The sequence below is a fragment of the Aedes aegypti genome, chromosome 3 (assembly GCF_002204515.2).
Source record: "Aedes aegypti strain LVP_AGWG chromosome 3, AaegL5.0 Primary Assembly, whole genome shotgun sequence".
Taxonomy (NCBI): Eukaryota; Metazoa; Arthropoda; class Insecta; order Diptera; family Culicidae; genus Aedes; species Aedes aegypti.
Window position 1 is genome coordinate 256,832,119 of NC_035109.1, and position 16,933 is coordinate 256,849,051.

Genomic DNA, 16,933 nt, shown 5'->3' on the forward strand with positions numbered 1-16,933 from the left:
GCATTCCAATTTAATGTCTGATACCTTCAAGTGGTCTTCTACGAAATTGCAAAAAAAATGTTGTAGGTACGCAACTCGTTGCAGAACTCGATTTTTACAGCACTCATCGTAGTTATCCTACTCGACAAGCCTCGTAGGATAATCTAACAACTCGTGCTGTAAAAATCATCATTCTGCAACTTGTTCCGTAAACTAGGGTGTCAATGCTAGTAATGGACCCCTTAGTAGCTGAAATTCATTCTCGACGCCTTTCCGCAATTATATATCAGGCGGATATACGTTTTGTGGAGTTTGTGTTCAATGTCTTTACTTCACAGTACACCCATGCAATATACAAAATCATACGATTTTCTCAGAGAAAAATACATTTGGAAAACTGTTGTCCGAATGCCTATTATGGACCCTCCCGGGGTCCATAATAGGATTGTTTACAAATTTGACGTTGCGTATTATGGACCCTCCATTTGATTCCCATGTAATCCGGCTCGCTGCCGACGTGCCTATTATGGACCCACCTGGAAATGCGTATTATGAACCCTCTTGTGTGGTTTCATTTACAAAACTGTTCAAATATCTGTATTTATGCACCTCAAGCCGAATATTTTGCCTGAAACTGCTGACTAACAATGCAATCGAAGTTCCCCCGGTGGATTTTCATAGGAATAAGGTTGCTTTGAGTGTTAATTTTATGTTTTTCTGTAGGGGGTCCATAATACGCAAAAAGTCCATAACCGGCATCGACTCCCTACTATTTTCTTATCAAATAAATGATTGTTACTTCTCGTTACAACAATAGTACAGTCAGCCCACAGTTATGGATCAACTAAGGATAATTTTTCAGAATAAAAAATCGTGAAAAAGCAAGGTGACGCTGAATGCAACAAAATTACCTACATAACACTGCAGAATAGTGTTGTTTTCAGAAATACACCCTAAAACTCGCGGTTATTTACGAAAAAGTATCGAGTTCTGTAGAAATACCAAACATTGTCCATCCCACAGATGTGGATCAGTGGAAGAGGAGGATTCATCTTATGGATCAAATCGACTCATATTGTGGATCAAAACACTATAACAGCGATTTATCTGTGAGGTAAACGAATTTTGTGCAAGTAAAAGCATACGTTTTGGCGTTTGTTTCGCAATCGGCTTATCTTTGATTCAACTATTTTTGGTTGACATTTTATTTACTACGGACGGAAAAAATGCTTACGAGTATTCTAACTGTTTGCGATATTGTTTATAATCTATAGATTTATAGTTTACGAGGGTTAAATGTTTTCTGCGTGATTGCGGTTCTATTTGAAAAAAATATTCTCCGTTTAATCCAACTTTGATCCATATATGTGTGCCATCCATAACTGTGAGGTAACTGTATGTACATTCATTGCGCATCTTGAATTTTGCATGATTAAAAAAAGTTGAAACGCGCTTAATACCTCCACTATTGAAACAATTACCTTTATTGTAAAATATCAAAAAAAGCTGTATTTTGCAAAACTAAGTATGAACATGAAATTGTGGTGACTTTTGCACACGTTAAGGCGAATTTCGCTAAATTTTAAGATAATATGTGGGTTTCAGGCAATTTTCAGATTATTATATGGCTCGATATTTTGCCCGCTGATTCGAACTTTTGTCATACTAGGCCAAGAATGAATTCCAAGCATTTATGCAAACATTAACACACCTCAAGCTCCACCCATATGAAATCTAATTCGCCCCAAAATATCAACCCTGTGAAAACATAATTGCCAGTCAAATGCCAAAGATCATGATGACTGCCATCGCAAATTTTGACTGTCCTCCATAAAACTCGTTTGCATTGAGTGTAAGTCTTCATGATGACAGCATGCCTTTTTGTGGATCAAATAAGACGTCCTAAACTTCTCAACGACATGAAAGAGTCTCTCCAATCATCCGTGAAACGATGTGCGTGCTGTTGGTACTTGAATTAGCCACCAAATTGAAAGAGAGTGGGGCTTGGTAGGCCCTCGGCTGGCAAAGCTTCAACTGATCTGCGGAGAAGTTTATGAAAGCCTGTTTACTGTTGGCGATATTCGTGTGAAGATGCTTACTCCACAATCGGTGCATTTTGTTCTACTAACGTGCTCTTTACTGTTGCTCTCGTTGGAATCACGAGGATCACCACAAGACTACACTTCATGTCCTGGAGGAGTTTGTGTACCCTACTATTTATGTGAAAACGGTACAATCATAACCAACGGCGATGGATTGATCGATTTACGATTTCGTGAGAATCACTGTCCCATGGATTTCGTGTGTTGCCGTGATGTTGTTACTGAGATCCCAATTGCAGCGTGTGCTAAAACGTGCGTTGAGCTTTACCAATGCTTGGATGATGTTTTTGATAGCGGAGATAATGAGAAACATGAAAGTGATAAATCATATTGCCCGGACGATAAAATTTGTTGCGGTAAAGTCAGACAAATTGAAACCATACGAGATGATTCGCCAACTCAAAATTGCTTGGGAAAATGTATTCCTTATAATGAGTGTTACAAAAAAAGCTTGAATTCCGCTGAAAACAATGGAGTTGATCTAAGGATCACTGACGGAAATTGCAATGGTCATGATTTGGTTTGCTGTTTGGAGCCAGAAATTACAATTCCTCAACTTGAGCCGACAAAACTTTGCAATGGCCGATGCGTTCCATCCTACCAATGTTTGAATGCAACGACGAATAGCGCAAGTTATGGCATGATTGATTTGAGATCACAATACGAGCCTTGCCCTGGGGATCTTATCTGTTGTAGTGAAGAAACAATTTCGAAATCTGATTGCCAAGGAGTATGTATGCCTGCTGCTGAGTGTTCGAAAATCAGTGCTGAGATTATTGGAAAAGATAAAATAGATTTGAGAAATGGTGACAATGGTTGTGATAGAGAAGATTTCGTGTGTTGCGATCAACTACAACCGAAGCCATCGCAATCTTCATGTGATGGTACATGCGTTCCTGAATCCCAGTGTCTAAATAACGAAAGAAATTTAGAGTATGATTCAAGAATGCTCGATAATCCATGCTTGGATAATATGATCTGCTGTTCTACCATACCAAAACTCGATCCGCCTCCGTGCAGTTGTGTCCATCCTCACCAGTGTTTGGATGACATCAACGACAACGAGCATGCAAAAGATTTATTAGATTTGAGAGCCCACGAAAGACAATGTCCTTCACAGCAAATTTGTTGCAAAAAAATAAAACCTAGCCGGCAAGAGAACTCGAATCTACCACAAACTGAGTGTAGAGGAACATGCGTGCCTTTCAACCAATGTCAAAATGGGACATTCAATACCAACGGCGAAGGTATCATAATGCCTCGTAGTCATAATTATTGTACCGGTGATTTAATATGCTGCGAAGATTTTCCTGCATTGCCAGAAATCGCGGAGCAGGAAATATGCGATGGTAAATGCGTTCCTGTCGACCAATGTCTTTCTGATGTATCGACTAATCCTTTTGGATTTGGATTGATAAATTTAAGAAGAAGATCACCCAATATCTGCAGAGATAATTTGATTTGTTGCAAAGTAAAAGATACATCACAATTAATTGTAGACAATGAATTAGAGTATTCAAATACTTGTAATGGAAAATGTGTGCCATATGCTGAATGCGACACAGCTGGTAAAAACTCATTCGATTTAAGAATATACGGCGATTGCCCCAGAAATTTAGTGTGCTGTGGATTGACTCCAAACCCATTATTGAATCCTTCGCTAATTAACCCACTCATACCGGCTGAAATCGTATGCGATGGAGCATGCGTTCCATTGGTACAATGTGCAGATTCCCCTTCAGAAATGATGAACCACCTCATTGATCTACGTTTTGAATCCAATCATAATGAATGTACAATCGGTACCATTTGCTGTAATAATCCAATTCAACAAACCCTAGAAGAACAGAAATGGTTGCACTGGATTCAGGATATGAACAACATGGTGGAAACTGGCATAAAGAACGCGGGAAAATGTTTTCTCGATATTGATCGACACACTGACCGAATTCGACCAGATGAAATCCCTTGGTTGACCACGGTTTGGAGGAAGCGGCAGTATCATCAAGAGGGACGTTACAAGTATCTATGTGCTGGCGCATTCGTCCGAGCTGATGTAGTTCTAGTCACTGCAGATTGTATCCTTGCTGAGCCAAGAGACAGTTTGTTAGTAGGAATAGGAAATCACGATTTGAAGTCAGCAGTTGGTGATAAGGTGAGTAATTGTAAAAAATTAGGGGTATTCACTAAAAGTTGCGTTAACTGATATTGATGATAAATAAAGCATTTCAAATTAAACAAACCTTTTTTGGCTCCAGATGATAAAAAGGAAATAAAAAGCTAATGATCTAGTAATCCAACGAAATATCAAGATTGACAAAAGCTTGTCTGTTTGAATTACGAACTTTTATTCGATTCGTTTCAACTAAGGTTCAACTTAGTTGACGACCGTTCAACTTTTTCTTCATGGTAATTCTTCCCGGATCAGCAATGAAGTAAGTTACATCGGCAATGATGTAAGTTTTGAAAATAAGGTGTAAAAAGAAGAATATTAAGTTAGCTTTAGAGCTGACAGTGTTTAATGCATCTATGTCTCGAAAAATTCTAGTATGAACTCAATTTCCAACTGCATCAGAATTGCTCATTACTTCAATTGAGCCACATACAGGGTGATTACTTATTCCTGTCAGTAAAGTAAATGATCGTAGATGTATGTATGAATTTTAATTTCTAGTGTACATCCTGTTTTGTACATCTATGACGTTTGTTTAGACAAAATAAAGATTAAATCTTTTTTTTTTTCATTTACCTTAGTTTTTAGTCACATGTGTTGTTTTAAAGGCATCATATCTGGTTCTCCACATATATGTGTTTTACCTGATTGAAATAGCATGTAACCACAATCTTTAAGCCTTACTAGGGAATAGCATAAGACTGATTATGGAAAATTTTAGCGAAAAAAATATGTCTTTTTTGGTTAAAATATATGCTTCTGAATAACGTGCGTCTTAACTGTAATCCTACTGAAACAACGCATGTGGTTGGAAATTAAGTTAAAACAATAAATATGTTATCTATGTATAGTGAAGACAAATGTTGTAGACGTCCAAAACTGGATATGCATTGGTAATTAAAATTCATACAACCATCTTTTTTCTATTATTACTTATTTTACTGATAGGAAATAGTAATCACCCTGTAAACTTAGTTTTGGTAAGATTCACTCATACATCAGTTATTGTTGCTTCATTGTAACATGCTTCTGTAGGTAAATTTTCTCTTACGAGATAAGGCTCCAGAACTAGCACCGCTTGCATGAATATGCAATTGTTGATTGAACTAGATTCGCATCACTTGAGAGGTGCCAAAGACAGAAAGCACAGAATACACTCCAATTTTCCAATGATTATTAAGTACTGAGTTAAGACAATAGGGAAATGAATCAAAATGGAAATGGTGGTGCCCAGATAACGAAAAGGTACTACGAAAAGGTATAACGAAATCACCTTTTACGTTATGCGAGGCTTACGTGTGCAAACTTCCACGTATATGCAACATAAATTATGATAACAAATGTTTATTTGGTAGCTGCTACGGATTGATTCGGCTAACTTTGTACAAGTGTACGGAACAAAACAAATTGCACAAATGAACTAAAAAAAAGCATTATCTGCGAAGAAACTCATCAATCTGACGATTTCATCCACCGTGTTATGTCCAAAACAAAAAACATAGTCTAAACGGATTAAACATTACATATAATGAAAAACATTTATGTTTCGATTACATTTTCCTTATAAAAACTACCATAAAACATGATATGGCGGTTTTCGCATTATTTTATGGGCCTGAAAATGTTTTGAAATTATCTTGTGATTATTTATTAGTTAATCCATGAAAAATATTTAATAATCAATGAGTGATTTCTTCAAGGTATTTCTATCAGCATTTCAATAACAGTTGTTGAGTAAAACATTGAGAAACATTATTCATAACTCTAGATGCTAATTTGGGCGAAATGTTGAGAATGGTTTTTGATGTAGTCATTTAAAAACGCTTATGGAAGGAAATCCCATGTTCCCATGTTGTGTGATTTCCTCCTTCCTGTCACATTTATCGAATATCTACAAACATTTAAAAATTACCTCCGCTTTTTCAGCAGTTCAACCACATCCTTGCGACAGCTGGATGGTGGTAAAAGAGAATATTTGGATGCTTACTATAGACATTTGTAGGCGCTTCTTCAATAAAAAAAATACTAAATAAGATTTACTGTTATCAAAAATAAACGTTGAATTTCACACAATATTATGCAAGAAAATGAAAAAAAGCTGTCTTGGAAGTGTCATTCTCAAAACACACCAAGCCGTTCCCATAGGGGACGTTATCCACAAGGAAGGACGTTTCAAGTAATACTGTTTCAAATGGTAGGCCCGCTTCAACATCTAATCCAATTTCTCTCGCCGTTCCCTTACGGTACCTATCCAGCTAGTATTCATTGCTTTCTTCTCCATGCTCCCTCCTACTTCGAGCAAAATAGACCGATATGCGATAAACAAATTCAAAATATATTGTAAAATAAATGAAAATAATCAGCTGATTCATCAATCGTGGTCATATTGATTCATATTTGTGGACAGGTTTTTTGCCGATTCATAAAATGTGGTTTTAGACGATGTGCAAATAAGTGAAAATTTTCCATATTATAAGCTATTCCAATGAATACAATGTACATCAACATACATGTATATGCCCAACTTAACCATTTGGTGTTTCAGATCTAATTTATATGCACTCCTGATTTTATAATAAATTTTTGAAAAATTGAGAATTCACCACATTTTGGGTAGTGCGGCACAGTTGTTTCAACCCTGTGGGTAAACAAAGTGGAGATTTTTCCACAACTTTCAATCATACCCCTGCGTTGAGTGTTTGTAGATATGACGAAATGTCAATGTCAAATCAAGCACACGAAACGACACGACAAAATGGAGAAATTTGAGATTCACAACGGCCAGCAATTCTGTTGCTTAAGTCGTCATGTTCGCTTATGTTCCGGAACCATAAGACCATACATTCTTCCCCGTTTTACCACTATCATAGGTCTCCCCGAAAAATCCTCGACCACAACATATATCCCCTTCATATTCCCGCCGGAAGCCTCTGCCGTGTTCCGCGAAAGTTCTCGAGAAGGGTTCTGCTCCCCTTCGGCCCTGTGCCCGGCGGCAATCTGGGGATGAAGATATCACCATGCGACAGCATACTGTTTGAATTACTAGATTCCAATGGAAGCTGCAGGAATCCAAACAGGACCTCTTCTTCCGGATTTCAGCAAAATCTTCGCAACCTCAGCCAACCACAAAACCGAGCATGAATAAGCGGAGCACCACAGCAGCCACAGGCGATGGAGATGAAAAGGATACCCACCGTTGTCATGAAGGATTTCATCGTGCTGGATCTCTTCTCTCGATGGAAAGTGCTCGAGCGCACAAAATAACCTTACAAATTCCGGTGGAGGAACCAAAGTAAAAAAAATTGACGACCAGCAGAAGCACCGAGAAGGTTTCCGGAATGGGTTTGTTGATTTCAGCCACGGTGGAAGTGGCGGATGAAAACATAAATAAAGGTATCTGTCATGATTGACTCGAATCAGCTGATCAAATATTCACCACAACGTGGAGAAAAAATCATAGGAGAAAAAGGGGTCGGATAAATATCGGAGAGAAATAAATTGTATGGGACCGTGGGGCGTACAGTCGTGCCGGCAGTTTTTCATTGTTTTTCAATAGTTAGGGGCTTCAAAATATATGGGTTCCTTGGGAAAGTTTGTTAAGTAAATTGACAGAAAGCATACAAGCCATTAAAAAAATTTCACGGAAATGGTCTATTGTTCAACCGATAATGACCATATCATCCGCGAAGTAAACAAATCGACTATAGATCTATGGAAAATTGTCTACAGCTGTTGAACCCGGTTTCCAGAGTGATATCGTCTTCGTGCTCCCCATCTATAGTGGCTCGTATCAGTATTGTAAGTTGCCCTCGTAAGCTGTTCTCGTCGATGTTAAATATTTATGTTTGGATTCAGTGATGATTCCGGATTTCGTTCCAAATTTGTTTGTAGTTTGTATCTGAATAGAAATTATAAGAAAAGGGCAATAAACCTATCAGGTATCAGGTATCAGAAGGCCGGCTCCAAAGGCACGTTCCCCACCAGTTGGGAGATTTGTGCCATCGCCATATTTGAGCCTATTTCATCATCTACCCGATGGGAGAGGAAAGGGAAGGGAAAGATGGGAGGAAATAGGAGTGGGTCCCTTGAAGAGGGAAGATCGCATAAGCGAAATGAGAGCATGTAGCTCCATACCACAATGGGTTCGAACAGCGCCCTAAAAAGGGCACTGCAAAACGCGTGAGCGTAAAGAGAGCCTATAGCTCATTACCACAGCGGGTTAAGAATAACAGGATGTCCTGAAGATTCAGGCTTCTGTATTCAGTTTCACTTAATAAGTGTTTACCAAGTAATTGGAATCGCATTTGCGCAAAAACTGGACAGTTACATATCAGGTGATACGAAGTTCCATAATCGGAGTCACAACTATCACACACAAATGAGTCAGCACGCTGAATATTTGCCATGTGATAGTTGAGTCGGCAGTGGCCTGTCAACGCTCTGACCAAGAGACTGCAATTCTGCTTTGACAGATTTGTTAAATACTTCGCCACCTTTGGAGATGGCTCAGTAATATACAATTTTGTTTGACGACACGACTCCAAACTAATCCAATATTGCTTGTGCTGAGTTGCCGCCCAAGAGTTTATCTGAAGCTTCACCCAGCACTTCGAAATTGGAATAGCCGGCTCAGGGCCAATGAAGTCATGCGATGCTCCATCGCGAGCTAGCTCATCAGCCAATTCATTTCCAGCGATGGAAGAATGGCCAGGTACCCATACAAGAGTTACAGAGTTGACTGAATTCAGTTCCTCAATTTGAGTTCGACATGCGATAACAAGCTTCGACCTTGAGTTGGCCGAAGCGAGAGCTTTTATAGCAGCCTGACTATCTGAACAGAAGTATATGACTTTACCCATTACGCGCTGTTGAAGTGCTGATTGCACTCCACACATAAGAGCAAATATTTCCGCCTGAAAAACGGTGCAGTTTCTACCAAGTGAGTAAAACTGATTCAGCCTTAGCTCACGAGAATATACTCCTGCACCAGCTCTACCTTCAAGAAGGGAGCCATCAGTGTAACATACTATATTGTTTGATATACTTCTTTCCAAATAGCCAGACGTCCACTCTTCCCGTGAAGGGAATTGTGTGGTAAATGTCCTGTAAGGAAAGTTACAAGCAATTGTGAGATCACTTGGAGCAAGGACAATTTTGTCCCAATTCACCAAAAGTGGAAACAACGAAGTGTGTGTAGATCTACGATTCACTGGATTTTTCTCCAGTAGATCCAGTACCCATAAACGGTAAGAGCAAGAAAGTGCTTCTTGTTTAAGATATATGTGTAGTGGCGCAACGTCGAAAAGGGCCTCGAGCGCTGCTGTGGGAGTTGTAGAGAACGCACCAGACATCGCCATCAAGCACATCCTTTGGAGATGGCCCAATTTTGATTGGATTGTTCTCACTTCGCCCTTTTGCCACCACACAAGACATCCATATGCCAATATTGGTCGAACAACTGTTGTGTAAATCCATTTGATATATTTGGGTTTGAGGCCCCAAGTTTTACCAAAGGTTCGCCGGCATTGACCGAAGGCCATGCAAGCTTTTTTGACTCTGAAATCAATGTGAGGTGTCCATGAAAGTTTGGAATCTAGAATGACTCCGACATACTTTACTTGATCAGTCACATTAATCTCAGTGCCAAAAAGACGTAAAGGTCGAATTCCATCGCGGTTTCGTCTTTCCGTAAAAAGAACAATAGATGTTTTATTCGGGTTAACCGAAAGGCCATATTGGCGACACCAACTCTCGACTACCTGAAGAGCACTTTGCATCAGGTCGAATAGGGTGCTTATGCACATACCAACTATCAGAGCTAGATAGTCGTCGGCAAATCCATAAGTTGGAAAACCGCAATTATTGAGTTGCCTCAATAGCGTATCTGCTACGAGATTCCACAAAAGTGGTGACAAGACTCCCCCTTGGGGGCATCCGCAAACACTCAATTTTCGAATCGCTGATTGACGCAATGTCGAGAAGAGATGTCGGTTTTTGAGCATTTGATGAATCCAATTGGTAATCATTGTAGGTAGCCCATGGTTTCGTGCGGCTTCCAATATGGCATCGAAAGACACGTTATCAAAGGCACCCTCAATATCCAAGAAAACACCCAAGCACGATTGCTTCTGAGCGAATGCTTTCTCGATATCGTATACAACTTTGTGTAAAAGAGTCACAGTGGACTTTCCAGATTGGTAAGCATGTTGATTCACATGAAGAGGCATGTTTGCCAAATAAACATCACGGATGTGATGATCGATAATCCGTTCCAGACATTTCAGAAGAAAAGAGGTCAGACTGATTGGTCTAAAACTCTTCGCTTCCTCATACGACGCACGTCCTCCTTTTGGGATAAACTTTACAGTAATATCACGCCAGGATTTGGGAATGTACCCGGTAGCAAAACTGCTTACAAGTAGCTTTTTCAAAACATGTTTGATAAACTCAAATCCCTTTTGGAGCAGAACAGGATAAATCCCATCCGCTCCTGGAGATTTGAAAGGAGCAAAAACTATTAAGTGCCCATTGAATCGATTCAGTAGTTACGATACTGCGAGCCGAGGCCAGAGACTCGTAACTACATGAAAAGACATTTGATTCATCCGTAGATGCTATGTCCACACATCCGGGGAAGTGTGTATTGAATAAACATTCTAAAACTTCTTCATCGGAAGAAGTAAAGTCACCATTAGGTAAGCGAATTTCGTTCACTTGGAAATCCTTAGATTTTGCAAGAATTTTGTTCAACCGACTGACTTCACTCAAACTGGAAACATTTGTACAAAGGTTTTTCCAGCCGGATCGTTCAGCAGAACGAAGAGCCTTCTTGTAAGCCTTGCGAGCTGACTTGAACGACTCTGATCCAGCTGAACGGCGTCTGTTCCAACTCCTTCTACATTGTTTCCTGAGTCTAGTCAGATCGGAATTCCACCATGGGGTCCCTCTTGTAGTCTTTACAGACCGCAGAGGACATGCTTCTTCAAAAGCTTCCATAATGTAGGATGTTGTAGTATCAACGGCATCATCCAGATCACTTGGATTTTCAATGGACGGAGAATATCCATGAAATTTGGTCGCAACCAATTCAATGTAGAGTTCCCAGTTTGTTGACCGGGGATTCCTAAAACGCAAAGTCTGCGCAGTTACATTTGAATGTTCAAAGAAGATGTAGCGATGATCAGATAATGATTCCTCATCTGATACATGCCAATTCGTCAACTCGTGACTGATTCTATTCGAGCAGAGCGTTATGTCTAACACTTCTTCTCTATTAGAAACCATGAAGGTTGGGCGATTGCCTATGTTAAGTAATCCAAGGTCTGTACTACTTAAGTATTCCATCAGACTGGAGCCTCTCAAATTGATATCCGAGCTGCCCCAGATGATGTGATGAGCATTGGCATCACTGCCCACAATCAGCGGAAGGCCTTTTGTTACGCAGTGTACGACAACTCGTTTGAAGTCATCCGTTGGGGATGGTTCATCATGTGGTAAATATACCGAACAATAGACGTATTTCCTGTTGAGGTCACCAACAGAAACATCGATTGTGACAGCACATACATCTCTGGTAGTTAACTCAGAAATGAGTGTAGCAACGATTGCTTTATTAACGAGCACGCATGCGCGGGGCATGGAGCGCGAGTTTGCCATTTCAAGCTTGCTAAAAGTAGCAAAAACTGGGTCCACAAGGTTACCTAGATAGAAGTTCCCTCTACGAAAGTAGGGTTCTTGAACTAGCGCCACTTGGGCTGCACCATTTTGCATGAGTCTGCAAAGATTGATCGTTGCTGTTCTTTTATGCTGAAGATTGATCTGAGCTAACCTAACCGTAGCCACTACCCAAACTAGGCAGGATTAAGCTTTTTGCAATCTCAGCACGAAAAAGACCAGCAACGAAAAAAACCAGATCGGTATCTATTTAAAGTCGCCAAAGGCGAAAGAGCACAGAATACACTGTGTAAAACGCATAATGCGAATCCATATAGGTGATAATTTAAATTAAATGTCAACATATTCATAATCCCACCCTTATTAAGCCTCAAGATAGAGACTGAAGAAGGGTAGCCGATTATCTCGGAGAAACACAAGGTCACCTGCACCATTGCTCCGGGTAGCACAGGAAGGACTCAATACTGTGGAGGGCGCCCTGGTACCCCACAGGCTCCGTTTGCGGTTAGGTTTTATTTAGACCCCCCTAACCATTCATTCTTAGGCACGGTACGCATCACACCATAAATTAGGGGTCACCTGTGAGGTGGACTTTTACCACCGGAACAGGCAATCCGTAGTGTTAATTCTTAGCCAGTTGAAACAACCGCTACCGACACTACGCGGCTATCTAGGCTGCTCGGGAAAAGGAGGTTAATATTGATGATTAACTCCTGACGTGCCCAAGCAGCCACAGCCGATGTTAAATATTTATGTTTGGATTCAGTGATGATTCCGGATTTCGTTCCAAATTTGTTTGTAGTTTGTATCTGAATAGAAATTATAAGAAAAGGGCAATAAACCTTATCAAAACATCAAAATCTCATTGTAAACTAATCTGATTGACAGAATGTATTTGTCCCAACACTACAAGAAGGCGTGACTGATTTCGTAAACAATACCCTCAAGCAATCTAACCCCACTATCAGAAAGAAGAAGGCTATTCCTTTCTAATAGAGCACGCTTCGGTCCCTTCATTCTGCATACGAGTTCTCTCTCCATATCTCGATATCCTCCTTATCTCGATATCTCCATATCTCGATGTAATCCTGTTGATTTTGTTCCCAATATTCTCTCTATATGTCTATATGAACATTATCAAAGGTTACTACACCAGATTTAAGCGATGCAGAACAATTTGGAAACTCGAAATGAAGTTTGTTTGTGTATTACCGTTTTGACTCATATTCCGAACACTTAAGGCCAACAGTGACTTCAAATACATCTGATCGGCATAAATTGGCTAATATTTGTGTAAATTTTAATTTCTTCGCAAAGTCTAACTGTTAGCTGTTAGGTGTACCAATAAAAATGTTGATTTAATTAGTTTTAGTATTGTTTTTACGTGAAAGTATGGAACAACATTTTGATTCAAATGCCGAACCTGTGTTCATTCTGTCTCATATTCCGAACACCTTGATTCAAATTCCGAACAGCTCGAATAAATCACATTCAAATGAATAATTTCGCAAATAAATATATCTGAGCTTGTTCTACTGGTCTCAAACTTGAGAATCATCACTACTCCCGTGGAATAAATTAAATTGGAGACGTTAAAATTGAATTGCAATTGACTGCCATTTCCTTGTTATTTGGTGACATATTTCAGCGAAACATTTCAACCAAATCGTCATACAAAAACCGAGTGTTCGGAATATGAGTCTGTTCGGAATTTGAGACAAAACGGTATTTTCCTAGTAACGGAGTGATTTTCAATCTAGTGTTCGTTAAATTAATGTTCTTTGTCTCGATATCCCCCTATCTCGATGGTCTCTTCGATATCGAGATGTGGTCATCAGGTCATCAATGCGGCAGGTCATTGAGAAACAGACTCTGTCCCGATGGGAACTTAATACCAGGAGGAAGAGAAGAGATATGAGTGGATGTGTGAAAAATCATAAAATTCAAGCCGTCACACGACAACAGCACAAGAGTTTCCATATGTGGCAATCTGAAGCTATGTCGGAACCTGTCACCAAATGCCTAAAATGGTGAGAACTATTTTGTTATTCATAACATTACATTAACTCGCTTCGTGGCTATACGCCGCTGATCACAGATACCGTTGTTAAAACATATGAATAATTTGAACATTTTGTACTCTTCTTCCACACCCATAACCCATAAGAGCATAACGTAATTTTTGGAGCTATGCATGAATGGAAACTCCTCATAAACATAAAAACTCATATCGTAATTTTCAGATTTCTCCAATAATACTGAACCGATTTGTATGATTTTTTCAGAGTAGCTCCTTATTACCTACAGTGTATAGTACACATTTATTTTTTTTTTTTTTTTTTGATAAATTGACCGAAAGCAAAATGGCCGCCAAGGACAATTTTTATGGAGAATGTCGGTCTCCCAAGGAACATCGAGATATTTTCAAAGTCACATCGCCAATGATTAATGTCGACACGGATTCTTAAACTAGAAGAGATTTTCGAGATCTTGTGAAAAAATGGTGCAAAAATAGCGAGAAACGAAGTAGTTGTCGTGATTTGAATATATTTTAGCGGTAAAAAAGCTGCCGGTAAAGGGGTTAAGAAGTTATCTGGCTTTCTGATTGAAGAGTTTTTGGAGTAATAATAGATATCTTCTTGGGATACAAACATTATTTTTCTGAAGCTTTTGGTAAAACTCGTCCAAGGATTTCTTTCGAAAGTCCTTTAAAACGTCAATATCAATTACATACTTATTATACCAAAACTTGTTTGACAAATGTTTACATTTTCAGGTATTCCAGACAGCCAAGAAAGTAGTTCATCCGGATTTCAACCCAGCATCCAACGTAGCTAATATTGCCTTACTGTTTCTCAAAGAACGAAGTGAAATAAACCACTTAGCATGCACTTTCGACATAAACGAGACTTTTAATGACCAGACCTGCCTTATTGTTGGATGGAATAACGATAACTTCGAGAATATAAGGAGCACGTCTGTTACCCCGAATAAGCAACCAATATCTATCCTTCAATCATCAGATAGTTATTTGCATACTCTGTCTACTGCAAGGAACCAGTCAAAGCAAAGCTGCAACAGGTGGCGAGGTGCAACGATAATATGTCTCGATCAGAAGGACCAAAACTGGAAGATTATCGGTATCGCAGCAAAGAATAATGAACGATGTGACGCGAACGGTATTCCCGAAACACTGGTTGCGATTCCTCAGCTGTCACCTTGGATCCGAGAGCAGCTTTCGCCGAGCTTTGTACAGCAACCAGTCGACCTTGGATCGTCAAGACAATATTTACCGCCTGTATGATGCGATGAGACATTTGAAGCAGAGGTCGATGAACATGCGTATACCATTCGTTTATTCTTTGCAAGGATTTTTCATATACACTACACAGCAAAAAAATAATAACATCACAGCAGTTTTGTTGCATACCACTCGTGCCACGAATACTGCGTAAATAGCATTCGAGTGAATGTGTTAAGGCGACTCCACAAATTACGTAACGCACTAGGGGGAGGGGGGAGTAAGCTTAAGCGTTACGCCTCATACAAGAATTTAAAAATTTTCATATAAAAAGCGTTACGGAGCGGGGAGGGGTCAAAAAATTTCCAATTTTAGCGTTACGTAATAATTGGATGCTGCCTAAAAGACGTGGATCGAAAAAATCTACAAAAAGAACTTAATTTTATTAATGTACCACAACAATTTGAATGTAATTATTGAAATCACGACGTGTTTGATGTGCAATTAAAATGCTGTTAGATTAAAATATACTTTGCAGTGTACAACAAGGGACTGTATATATGTAAATAAGATTAAATTCAGTTAACTTTATTTATAAGAGAATATAATGTGAAATTTTGTTTAAAGAAAATGTTTAATAAAATACTATAGTTCAATCATGACAAAGAAGTTTAATAGAGGATGACCACTGTAAAACTGAGACTCCATTGTTTATAAGCCATTATTTTAAAATCGAGTCTAGTACACGACACTGAAGGCGGCCTACAGCTGTGGTCAAAATACGCGTATCTGTCAAAGGACACAAATTGTACGGGAATTAAATGGTATAGTATTAAATTCGGGTTTAATTTTCTTTAACCATTATTTGTTAATGTCGTGAACCACTGAAACCATCACAAACCTTATAAAACTTCTTCTTCTTGATATTACGTCTTCACTGGGACAGAACTGCTTCTCAGCTTAGTGTTCTCATGAGCACTTCCACAGTTATTAACTGAGAGCTTTCTTTGACAAAAATGCCATCCTCGCATTCGTAAATCGTGTGGCAAGTACGATGATACTCTATATCCAGAGAGTCAAGGAAATTTCCATTACGAAAAGATCCTGGGCCGACCGGGAATGTAACCCAGACACCTTCAGCATGGCTCTGCTTTGTAACTCTAACCACTGGGCTAAGGAAGACCCCATAAAACAACGTTACAAAATTAAAATGTAAGTATCCATTTCCTCATTCTCCAATAACTCCCTATTTCTTTACTTAGTCCGATATTCTAACGAACCAAGTGCAAATCCGTTACAGACATGTGCTAGATAAGGGGTTGTTAACAAATCCAGAAGGTCAATTTTCATAAATTTAGGTCTGTTTTCCCTCCAAGTGGACTGAAGATAAAATAATGCATATTCATATGAAGCACCACATTTTCCATAAACAAAAATCATCATATATAATAAATGACCCCAAAGACCATAATGTACAACGTTTCCATACAACGATACCTAAACCATTTTACGTCACGCCACCGTTTTTGTTTTTTCACGCTCGAGAAAATATTAATATTAAAATTAATATCCCAGGGAATGCTCACATATTTTAAAGTCTTATAGAAAATCAATTTCTTCAAGAAGTTGTCCAGGCAACTATCCATTATCTCTTACAGGAATTCTGCTACGAATTCCATCGAGAATCATTTCAGAGATTATTTTAAGGATACCTTCTGGAGTGTGAATTCATTGAGAAATTCCACCAGTATTTTATTTCCATAA

At 39.1% G+C, this 16,933-nt stretch overlaps 1 protein-coding gene across 1 annotated transcript; it reads left to right on the forward strand.

Annotated features, from left to right (window-relative positions):
* The first annotated feature begins 1,894 nt into the window (after nt 1–1,894).
* On the forward strand, nt 1,895–15,812 carry LOC5575333. Its single transcript, XM_021849737.1, has 2 exons — nt 1,895–4,236; nt 14,705–15,812. The coding sequence occupies exons 1-2, from the start codon at nt 2,071–2,073 to the stop codon at nt 15,230–15,232; spliced, it is 2,694 nt and encodes an 897-aa protein (XP_021705429.1). The 5' UTR covers nt 1,895–2,070; the 3' UTR covers nt 15,233–15,812.
* Nucleotides 15,813–16,933: the final 1,121 nt, after the last annotated feature.

Coding starts and splice junctions, on each gene's coding strand:
- LOC5575333 (XM_021849737.1), top strand. CDS start 2,071: ATGCTTACTCCACAATCGGTGCATTTTGTTCTACTAACGTGCTCTTTA. Junction 4,237..14,704: donor AGTCAGCAGTTGGTGATAAG/GTGAGTAATTGT, acceptor TTACATTTTCAG/GTATTCCAGACAGCCAAGAA.